We start from the raw sequence: 11,300 nt of genomic DNA, 5'->3' as shown, positions 1-11,300 counted from the left end.
TGGGAAAACAGGCACAAAAGCATAGTCATGGCCTGTGTTACAACAGGAAGAGGTAAAACAAAGCCTTTGAAAAATATTATTCCTATCAAAGGATAAAATAACCAGGGCTTGGAAAACTATCTCATTAGGGAGGCATCTGCTCTGTCTCTCTGTCTGCTGGGCTGGAACCTTAGTTTTCCTGTTTCAGTTTGTTTCAATTAGATGTTTTACACTGTGTGCTTTCCTCACAATTCACTGCTCTGTTTTTGTGTTGCAGGCAGTTGCAGACGCACCGGTCTACAAAGCTGATACAATCGAGCAACTGTCGTCACAGGCTGTGTGTTTTCTTTTATTCTGACTGTTGGTGGCCACTTTAGAACAAGTAGGTCTCTCGCTTGGATTACAGTGTTTGCTTCAAATATAAAAATAAGTTGAATTCAAAGGGATCAGCACATGTGATAATGATCCATTAGTGCTTATCGGATACAAACTGAAAATCCTCATTTCTTCAGCCAAAGACATTATGTTTTCAGTTCTATTTGTTCATTTATTAGGAAAAAAATATATAATATTCATAAAATATAAAAAAGGACAGAAAAAAGTTGGCTTGATATTTATGAAACTTGGTGGAAGGGTCTAACATGGGCCAAGGAAGAACCCATAGCATTTTGTAGCGGGTCCAAATTATTATTCACTTTTGTTTTGAGTTTCACACTGGACACAATCAGCAGGCTCCAGGGTGAAAGTCCAGAGTTTGTTTAATACATCTACCTCCATTCCCGCCTACCCACTGTGGAATTTATCTTTGTACTACAGTAGTTGCCCAAATGCCACTCAGGTCATGTCATACCTCAGCTTAAGGTTACCTTGTACATCGGTGTGTGATGCCAATGGGGCATTGACCAGACATTGGTAGTCTGTTTCTCAAGTCAAGAGTGAGACCAGGATGACCAGTAATCCTCTGGGTTAGCCTTTATATGTAGTTGTTACAAGCAGTAATGACAATGACATTTGTGCTTGTGGACTTTAACCACGTGTCACTCTAATCTTCTATCACCTAAATCTAATAGTCTTGGAAATATATCCAGACATATATTGTGTGTGAGCTTGCAGATTTGCATATCATAGAAGACCGGACCATTGACCTTGGTGGAGGTCTGTGCTATCTGAGTGCCCCTCTACTTTGCAAGTTTGGGCGTTTAACTTGTACAGATGTTATAATTTGACAGCTAATCAAGGATGCAAGTGATGTATTATTGTAGCAAGAATAAATGACAATGTTAAATATTAGCATACCCGAACCTCTGATCCTGTGATGTAGGTGTTGATGGTCCAAACACAGAACTTCCTTTATCCTGCATTGAAAAGACAATATACAGGATGATCCTTGCTCTTTTGTTTTGCTCACTTTTATAGCATTTCCAGCTCCTTGAGTTGACACTGTTCATTCAGCAGTTCATTAATGTATACAGGATATATTGATGTGTTTACTCTTTCTTCTCTGTGTTCTTACCTCTTTGTCTCCAGCTTCTGATGCAGGGAGAACTGGGAGGGAAAGGGTCAGATCAGAGTAGTCAAGGGAGCTGAGTGAAGAATTCTGGGAGGTGAGTGCCCCATTTCTTCTGTTGGCAGGTTCCTCCATCAAATCCAGTGGCTAATGTTGGCATATAGAGGAAAATATGTATGCATGTGGTATGAAGGACTAGGGTGAAAATCCACATGCATACCACTGGACAAATGGACACATGATTTCTAATGATGTAAATGGTGATTTGTGTTCATTACACCCTGAACAGAATACAGTTGTTGAGGGAAGTGCAGTTTTGTGGGGTAGATTAAACAGGTATTATGTAGTAACAATTGCATAATCATCAGTCTTCAAAAACTGTGTCAGACCATCATTCATTTGACACCTATGAATACCTAATCATTACAGAAAACATAGCCCTCAAGTGGGTTCATAGCATGATCACGTGTAAAGCAAGTGTTTGACTATCTGTGTTTTACCCCATTCCTTGCTTCTCTTGAGATGAGCATAGGTCAGTGTGACACTGCCCTCATGTGGTCAATTACTGCTTTTTCCAGAGGGAAAATTGAAAACACTTGAATGTTGATCGGTTGACTTATAAAGCGTTGATAACTACTTAATCGATAGAGACCTCACGCAGAATGTAAGTGCAGCTCTACTATAATAAATGTTCTTTCTGTGCAGAATTAAAGAAGGTAAACATAGGAAAAACTGTGGTATTAACGTTCTTTCTGCCTATTGTTATACCATATTGACCTAGCTGCCTCTGTACAGCTGTACTCTAACACTGTTGTGCTTACCATAGAGTGATGGAAAATTGGTATCATGTGAAGTACCATATTTTTTTAATTAATAATGTGTCATTCGTTTTCCTACATAAGTCAAGACAGCAGCAACTAAAACCATATTCAACTCTAAAAACAGAGGGCCTCTTCAGAGCATATTTATTTACAACATAGTTCATGTTCATACAACAGAATCCACTCACCACAACATTCAAAGCCAAATCTGCCCCATATGCAAAACAAACTAGTTAGTTTGTGAATTGATCTATTGCTAAAATTAAAATCAGCACAGCTACTTGTGCAGTTGTCTTTATTTTACATTAACATGTTCCCCCATATCATCCTTTGTAAGGTTATTAAAACATGCAAGGCAATTCATGATATATCAAAAACTTGATGAAAACAAAAACAGAAAGATTTACAGACGCAAAACACTTAAGAGATACATAACAGAAATGCTGGCTGCATAAAAATAACTAAGCAAAATAAAGCCAAAACTTTCTGTTTGCAAAAAGTCAACTGAAGTTAGTTAATCTGATATAATACATACATTCATGCAATGTGGTTCTTTATCAATTCTCAAAATGTATTTTTTTGGTGCTTTGGTTGGACTGAATTTACAGAGACATGATACAGCAGCTAAATGAAGATGTGCTACTTAAGTTAATTCCAATTTAAATGAAGGAATAAACATACGGATGTGTGTATGTTTTGGGAGTGTTGTCTTAAAAAGTCAGGATATGATGACATAAATATCACTATTAGCATTCAAGTAATAAATATATGAAAAAAAGGTCATGAATGAAGAAATGTTCCTGGAAAGGCATCCCGAGATGATGTCAAGTTTGATGCAGCCTCAGTTTTCTTCAAATGTGATGACAAATGGAAGAAACAAAAAACTCAATGGCAAATCTAGAAATAAAAGAAAATAACTATGAATTAAAATCAAAATAAACTAAACCACATGGCAAGAAAAATATTACTTAAATAAAAAATGCTAAACAAATCTTGCAAATGAAATGATTATGACATGATGTTTTTAAAAACTGTCATAAACTGTACCTGTGCAACTGGATGACATGGACTCACAAATCCATCCAAGTTTAGGGGATTGTATGCTCTAGCCAACTGAGTATCTGTGCTGATATGTTGGATTACGGGGGGCTGAGACCGCTGTGAAAAACAAGGAGATAAAAAAAATAACTATCAATCAGTAGTAATCAGAATTATGAACAGAAACAGTTTACTAGTAATATCACCATGGTATTGAGTGGGGTTGGGAAAATAGCATAAAATTAATGGCATGACAGACTCTTAGATGTGATCAAAGGCAACTGAAGAAATCAGACAATAAAACAAAAATAAGGAAAACAAAACAAAAAAACAAACTAATTTCAACTTACAAGAACTAAAATAACAGGACGCAGGTCTGTATGGGAGTGCAGGATCAAGTCTGACATCATCTTGGGATTGACCAGGAGCACTTGACTGATGGCGAACATAAAGAATCTAAAACTTGGAGTGTGTAAAGCAATGATGTAATGAACCCAAAGGATGCAAGACCACAAAATACAAGTATAAAATAATGACAGATGTGAAACTGGTTTCAGAATGGTCTGCATAATTTTAATTCTGGTATGTCTTTTCAGTGTCTCTGGTAGTGTCTCATTTTGTAGTGTCTCACAAGTCTTACTGGGTATATTATTTAGTTACCCAGGCAAAATTTAACATAAAATCATAACACAAAATCTGTCCACACTCTATACAAATATTCAGAAATGTGAAGGCATCTATGTATTTTAGAATCTGTTAAAAACACTCAAACTAAGTTGACATACAGTATCTTATTAAGTAGGACTGTTGAAAAAGATAAAAATAGACAAATATCCTTGAATTTCAAAGGAATACTGGAAAAATATCTCTGTTTGACATACATACAGTATATATTAGTTTCAGAAAGCACAAGTATACAACTTTTTAACAAGTGTAAAACAAAACCTATAAAGTCATCTAAAAACTGCAGAAATGTTATGCTTTGCTTTGAAAAATATAAACTGACTGGTAATTATTACTAAAGAAAAATAATATTTTATATATCTGGCAAGGCTTGGTTATGTCTCTATATATGAGGCACATGGTTAGACTTCTGTTATATATATGAAAAGAACTGATAGCCTATGCAACTCTTAATGTGACCACATGCAGGGCAGAATAAATAAATTACATTTTCTCTGTTACTGTAACTATTTTTTCCTGTGAAAAATGCAACTGTAAAGTGCATTAGTATTGTTGGTTCTTAGACACTTGGGCCAGTGACTAGCTAACAGAACTAGCTAATCAGAATCTGCGGCTGTAGCCAGTTGAAGAGGATGTGTAGGAGGAGGATGAGAAGCTCATGCTGAAGCCAGAGCCAGCATCAATGCTGCCTCTCCTGGAGCCTGAACGGGATCCGGTCCTTGAGCCAGTCCGGGAGCCATAGGCAGATCCAGGGCCACTGGCATTGTAGGGACTGTAGAGGCCTTTGCTGGATTGTGAGGAGGCTTCGAGAAGCCTCAGGCCAGATCCTTCCTCAACCATGCTTTTGTCCATGGCATCTTTGAAGGAGATTTTCAATTTGGTTTTTGGACATGTTAGATACTTGGAATAAGCACCAGCATCTCTCAGTTTTTGGGCAGTGCGGGCATCGATTGTACCCTTCCTGATGGATTCGTCTAGTGACACTCTGCCCTCAACATCAGGCTCAATAAGTCCACCAGTCAAATATTGGACCTCTAGGAAACGCTGCCCAGCCTCATAATATAACCAGCCTTTCTTGAGTGCCTGTGAGGCAGACATCTTTTCTTTTGTTCTGGGGTCTTCAAATCCTTTGAATGCTTTTTGAGCCAGGTTGAGGCGATCAACCATGACTTTGTCCACAAGGCCTTTTTCTGTAGCTTCACTGACTGGGAATCTCTCTCCAGTTGAGGGGTCAATTATTCCTCCTGTGCAGGCTTGGGCCTCCAACAGTCTTTGACCAGTGATGTTGTCTACCAGGTTTCTGTGTATGGCCTCGGTGACAGACACCTTCTCCAGTGTATCTATGTCCAATATTCCAGCTATGGGGCAAGTCTCCTCTGTTGGGTCATTCCATATGACTGCAGGTGGTTTAATGGTGGGTATGGGGCTCATGGGAGAAGAGTAGGTGGAACCAGTAGTGGAACCGAATGAGGATGAGCGTGAGCGAAAGCCTCCCATACTTCCAGAAAGCATATCGGCAAATTCTGTGATAGCTAAGTTTCCAGATCGGTATGTATCAAGGGCTTTCTGGTCAATGAGGCCACGTGCAAGAGCATCATCAACATCATACTGTCTCCCTGACCTCCTGTCAATGATAATGGATTTGACAGTACCATCAGAGGAAGTCATTGTGATCTCCTCCCATTCACACTCTTGCTCAGCAAGCTCCAGGTAGGTTTGGTGATCAATAAGCCCCTTTCTGTAGGCCTCATACACAGTCATCTCTTTGCCAGTCTCGGGATCTACAATGACAACTCTGCGTTTACGAACTGAGGACTTGGAGGAGGTCTTTCTTTCCCGCTTCTTTTCTTTCAGTAACAGGAGCACCAGGCCAGTTTCGGGATCAGTGATGCACCTCTCCATGAGCTGAAGGTAGGTTAGGTTTTCCTCAGTGTTGGGATCAAAGAAGCCTTTGGTGTCATCTGATGGATCTGTCAAGATCTCATTCATTTCCTCATCAAAGAAGCCACGTTTATAGGCCACCTCAACTGGCAGACGGTGACTTTCCTCTGGGTCAATGATTCCACCTGTAGCAATCTGGGCTTCCAGGAGACGGATACCATGATCTTTCAAGATGAGCCCCTTTTGCATGGCCTGGAACAGGGAGATTGTCTTGCCTGAATAGGGATCTCTATACCCTGTTACTGCACGCTCAGCAGAGAGGAGCTTGTCTTTGAATTCAGGTCCTACAATTCCCATTTTCACTGCTTCACTAACAGTCAGTTTAAGGTTTTTGATTGGGTCAATAACATATCCTGTGGATGCTTGTGCCTCAAGGAGTTCAAATGCTGTGCCTGGCCTAATCATGTTCTTCTTCATGGCCTGGTAAATGGATAGACGCTCCTTTGTGGACTCTAAAAATACACCTGCAATACAGCTTGTGCCCTCAAGGTACCTAGATAGTTGATGGGCAACCTCCTCCACTGAAATAAGACCTTCATTTAGTGCAGTGACAGTATTCTGGTCAATAATTTGTGAGCAGAGTAGCTCCTCCATTGTGATTTGTTTCCTCAGACCCTTGAACATCAGCCTCTTGTCTCCCAGGGAGAGTAGGCGCAACCCACCATCTAACTTGCATCTCTTGAGGAGCTGTGCATATGACAGGTCCTCTTTAGTGACAGGATCAACAAATCCTTTAACACTGTCAGTCAGCTTCTCGTTGGTTTCCTTGTTGATGTAACCTCTTTGCGTGGCAATGTCCTCTGGCAGGTGGAACTGGAATTCAGGATCAATAATACCACCAGTGGCAGTTTGTGCCTCTAACATTTTCAAAGCATAATCCTCTGGAACAAGATCCTTTTTCATGGCCTGGAAAAGAGATATAATTTTACCACTGTATGGATCTTTGTATCCTGTGACTGCTCTCTCAGCTGACAGAAGTTTATCATGGATCTCAGGGCCAACAACACCCTTACGCACAGCTTCATCAACTGTGAGTGTTTCATTTTTAATTGGATCAACAATGAATCCTGTAGCAGCTTGTGCTTCTAGGAGGCTGAGGGCTACATCTGGTTGAAGGAAGCCTCTCTTCATGGCTTGGTATATGCTTAACTTTGAGCTTGAGTCTGTTGTGACCCCAGCAACACAGCCTGTGCCATAGAGGTACTGTTTCACACTGGTCATCTCCATTACGTCACGGATGTCCCTCTTGCCCTGTTTGAGGAGGTTGTATGTCTCCAAGTCAATGATGCGGGCATTGTAGAGCTCCTCAATAGTTATCCTTCTCCTTATAGTCTTATATGACAGCGGACTATCGTTTCTGATGATCTCTCTCTGTTCCATGATCTCAATAATAATAATGATCATACGCTCTTTAGTGATTTTACCAGAGCGATATTCATCCATGAGCTTTTGCCTCTCTTGCTCTGGAAGCAAATTTGAGTTCATGATTTCCCAGAGGTTTACTGGTTTATCAGCAAGGCCCTCAATTGGAATGTCAATCTGGGTGCTGGCCAAGTCACTCTGTGTTTGTTCCTCTGTGTAGAGGTATGTCTTCTCCACAACAGTTGGAGACTGTGGCTTGGAGAGCGGAAGGATGTACAGGCCTGTCTCTGGATCTTTATGGCACTTGTCTTTAAGCTGTCTGTAGGTAGCTTTATCATCTGTTTCTGGGTCTGAGAAAGCCTTGTTATCATCAGATGGTTCAGATAGAGTCTTAGCAGTTTCTTTGCTGAAAATTTTCTTCTGATATGCAACCTCGGTTGGGACGCGGTGGCTGTTTACAGGGTCAATGATTCCTCCACTAACCATCTGTGCCTCTATCAGTGGCATGGCGTGCTCTTTGGGGATGAGATCTTTTTGCACTGCTTCAAAGAGGGAGATTTTGTTGCCCGTGAATGGATCTTTATAGCCAGTGACAGCTTTTTCTGCAGAGAGAAGTTTTTCATGTAGCTCTGGACCAACAAGCCTGGACTTCACTGCCTCATCAACGGTCAGGCACTGGTTCTTCACTGGATCTACAAGGAACCCAGTGGCAGCCTGAGCCTCAAGAAGTGAAAGACCTGTGTCATGCCTGAGGAGCTTTTTCTTCATAGCCTGATAAATGCTAATTTTCTCTTTCGTTGGCTCCAGATAGATGCCAGCGATGCTATCAGAACCCTGGAGGTATTTATTGACATTGGGGTTCTCACTGACCTGTTTAGGTGTTGTTTTGCCTTGTTGAAGCAGGTCAAAGGTTGGTTTGTCAATGATATTTGAATCATACAGAGAACTTGCTGGAACAGGAGCTCTAAGTCCCTTGAAGCTGGACTGTTCTTGTTTCTTGGCCTCTTTCTCATCTACAATTGTGATGACAATCTTGATTATCTTTTCAATTGTAACCTTTCCTGACCTAAATTGTCTGAGCAGGTCGAGCCTTTGTTCCTCACTGAGATATTCAGAATTGATGATGTCCCAGATGGTCATCTTTCTGCCCTTAAATGGTCCAGAGTCAAGCTCCACAGTTGCCTGAGTCATAGCCTCTTTTGTCTGGGCATCAGTATATGTTGGCTCCTCCTTTGCATTGATTGCTTCATCAGAAAGAGGCAGGAGTGGGAGACCAGTCTTCTTGTCAGTGACACATCTCTTGAAGAGCTCTGAGTATGTGACATTTTCTTTTGTGTTGGGGTCATAGAAGCACTTAGTTTCATCAGTAGGACTGTTGAGAATCTGTTTCATTTCATCATCAAAATAATTTCTCTTGCAGGCCACATCATGAGGAATGTGATGGCTCTTTACTGGATCAATGATGCCACCAGTGGTCATTTGGGCATCAAGGAGTCGTATTCCTTGTTCTTTAGGTATGAGATCCTTTTTCATTGCCTGGAACAAAGACACAGTCTTTCCAGTGTAAGGATCTTTGTAACCTGTAACAGCTCGCTCTGCAGACAGGAGTTTTTCATGCAGCTCAGGACCAACAACACCTGCTTTGACAGCTTCATCAACAGTGTACTTCTGATTATGAACAGGGTCAACTACATAGCCTGTTCCTGCTTGGGCTTCAAGCATATGCAGTGCGGGATCTGCTCTCATCATGTCTTTCTTCATGGCTTGATAGAAGGACATTGTCTCCTTGGATGAATCGATAACTACACCTGCAATACAGTTTGTACCCTTCAATGCTTTGTGGACAGGCTCCATTTCAGACACCTCTTTGACTGTCTTATTGCCCTTGTGCAATTTGTTGTAGAGGTCTTTATCAATGATTTTGGATTCCATGAGTTCTTTGGCAGGGACTGGTGCTCTCAGACCATCAAAGGTAATTTCATTCTTCTTCTCTTTGTCCTCAGCAACAGTAATCACAATCTTAATGATTTTTTCGATTGTGATTTTTCCTGTCTTGTACTGACGGAGAAGGTCCTTCTTTTGGTCCTCAGTGAAGTACTCAGAATTGATAATTTCCCAAATGGTGACAGTCTTTCCCTTGAACCGTCCAAATGGCACAGACACAGTTGTTTTGCTGAACACATCTTTAGTCTCTTCCTCTGTGTATATACTTGAGCACTGAGCAGCTTTGTCTGTGATTGGCAGGAGTAGCATACTGGTGTCAGGGTCACTGGTGCATCTCTCCATCAGTTCAGCATAGGTCAAAGGCTCCTGTGTGCTGGGGTCAAAGTATCCCTTTGTGTCATCTGATGGTTTTTCCATGACCTTGTTCATCTCAGCATCGTACTGTCCCTGTTTGTAGGCTGTTTCATTGGGTACCCGGTGACTATTGATAGGGTCAACAATACCACCACTTGCAAGCTGAGCCTCAAGGATCCTTATAGCATGATCATGTTCTATCAGACCCTTCTTCATAGCTTCAAACACAGAGATCTTCCCACCAGTGTATGGATCTTTGTAGCCGATGACTGCTCTCTCTGCTAAAAGCATTTTGTTGTGCAGTTCAGGGCCTATCACACCTTCCTTGACAGCCTCATTAACAGAAAGTTTCTGGTTCTTGACAGGGTCTAACATGTAACCAGTGGCTGCCTGTGCTTCAAGGAGGATCATAGCTGTGCCTGGAGTAATCTTTTTCTCTTTTGATGCTTGGTATATTGACATTTTTTGATTAGATGGTGTCAAAACACCAGCAATGCAGTTCTTTCCTTTAAGAGTTCTTTTAAGTGCTTCAGTCTCACAAAGCTCTTGAACAGTGGTTTTGCCTTTTTTCAGTTTGTCAAAGTCCTTCTTGGACAGAAGGCCAACATCATGAAGTCTGCTTGCAGGTACTTTTTCACGTATGCCATCAAAAGACAAGGGGTCAGGTTTCTTATCCACACTGTCTCCTACCTCACTGGCATTTTGACCATTGTAAACTGTTTCAGTTGTCACAGCCGTTGTTACATGGATGGTCTCTTTGTCAGGAACTTTCTTCTGTGCTTCTTCAAGCTGCTGCAGCTTGTCACGCAATTTCTGGTTCTCTTCTGCAAGAATCCTTTCCTGTTCTAGTCTCTTCCTCTCTAGTTCCTGCATTTCCTTTTGCTTATTTAGCATCTCTTGCTCAGCCTCTTTTTGTTTACTGAGGGCTTCATCCATAGTAGCGTGGAGTTTCCTCTTTTCCTCCTCCATCTGCTGTCTCTGGCGTTCCTGTTCATCTTTGAGAGCTTTGGCCTTCTTAACTTCCTCTTCAAACTGGCTCTCAAGCTTCTTTTTCTCATCTTCAATCAGCTTCTCCTTCTTCAGAAGCATCTCCTTTTCTGTCAGGAATGTCTGCTGAAGGACTGTCTTCTCATGCTCGATTTGTTTCTGCTGTGCATCAGCCATCTAATAGAAAAAATAAGTAGAAAACATTAGTTAAAATAGGTATATAGGTGAGGCACATACATTCTGCACATATTTTCTTTATCTAAACTGTTACTTACGTCTATTTAATTTGTAATGGATACAATTTGCACAATGCACTCTGCTTATGCATATGGAGACTTTTGGACGATGATAGTTCCAAATGTAATGCGCAATATTTTTTTAAATATATGTCCTCTTCTCTAGCACCCTTGCTTCAAGATTACAGAAGATAAATTGTTGTGTTGGTTTAATGTTTTTTAAGTATTACCACATACATTAAAAAGTCTAGATCAACTGTGGTAATGCTGTTCCTCAACTTACTAAATAACAAAAATTGTCTGACTGAAAATGCAATTGATTTGAATAGACTCTCAGGAGTCCCTTCTTTAAAATACATTTTAATTAGGTCTGTCAGCATTAACACATTAATCACAATGTGATTAAGGTCCATAATTAACACATTCATTTTTTTTTAATCGTGAATA

At 40.7% G+C, this 11,300-nt stretch overlaps 1 protein-coding gene across 7 annotated transcripts in view; it reads right to left on the bottom strand.

Annotated features, from left to right (window-relative positions):
- Window positions 1-2,434: 2,434 nt before the first annotated feature.
- LOC121946171 (plectin-like) overlaps window positions 2,435-11,300 on the bottom strand; it is a 71,916-nt gene continuing 63,050 nt past the window's right edge. For all 7 annotated transcript variants that reach the window (XM_088083982.1, XM_088083983.1, XM_088083984.1 and 4 more), the window contains 3 exons: window positions 3,696-10,794; window positions 3,355-3,465; window positions 2,435-3,204 (listed from right to left, as the gene is read on the bottom strand). In XM_088083982.1, the coding sequence (XP_087940108.1) occupies window positions 4,630-10,794 (6,165 nt within the window). In that variant the 3' untranslated portion in view covers window positions 2,435-3,204; window positions 3,355-3,465; window positions 3,696-4,629. The remainder of the gene's footprint in view (window positions 3,205-3,354; window positions 3,466-3,695; window positions 10,795-11,300) is intronic.

This window comes from Plectropomus leopardus, chromosome 11 (genome assembly GCF_026936395.1).
Source record: "Plectropomus leopardus strain MGB_pleo_1.0 chromosome 11, ASM2693639v1, whole genome shotgun sequence".
Classification (NCBI taxonomy): Eukaryota; Metazoa; Chordata; class Actinopteri; order Perciformes; family Serranidae; genus Plectropomus; species Plectropomus leopardus.
The sequence above is the reverse complement of the archived record's forward strand: the minus strand, read 5'-3'. Positions and strand labels throughout refer to the sequence as shown.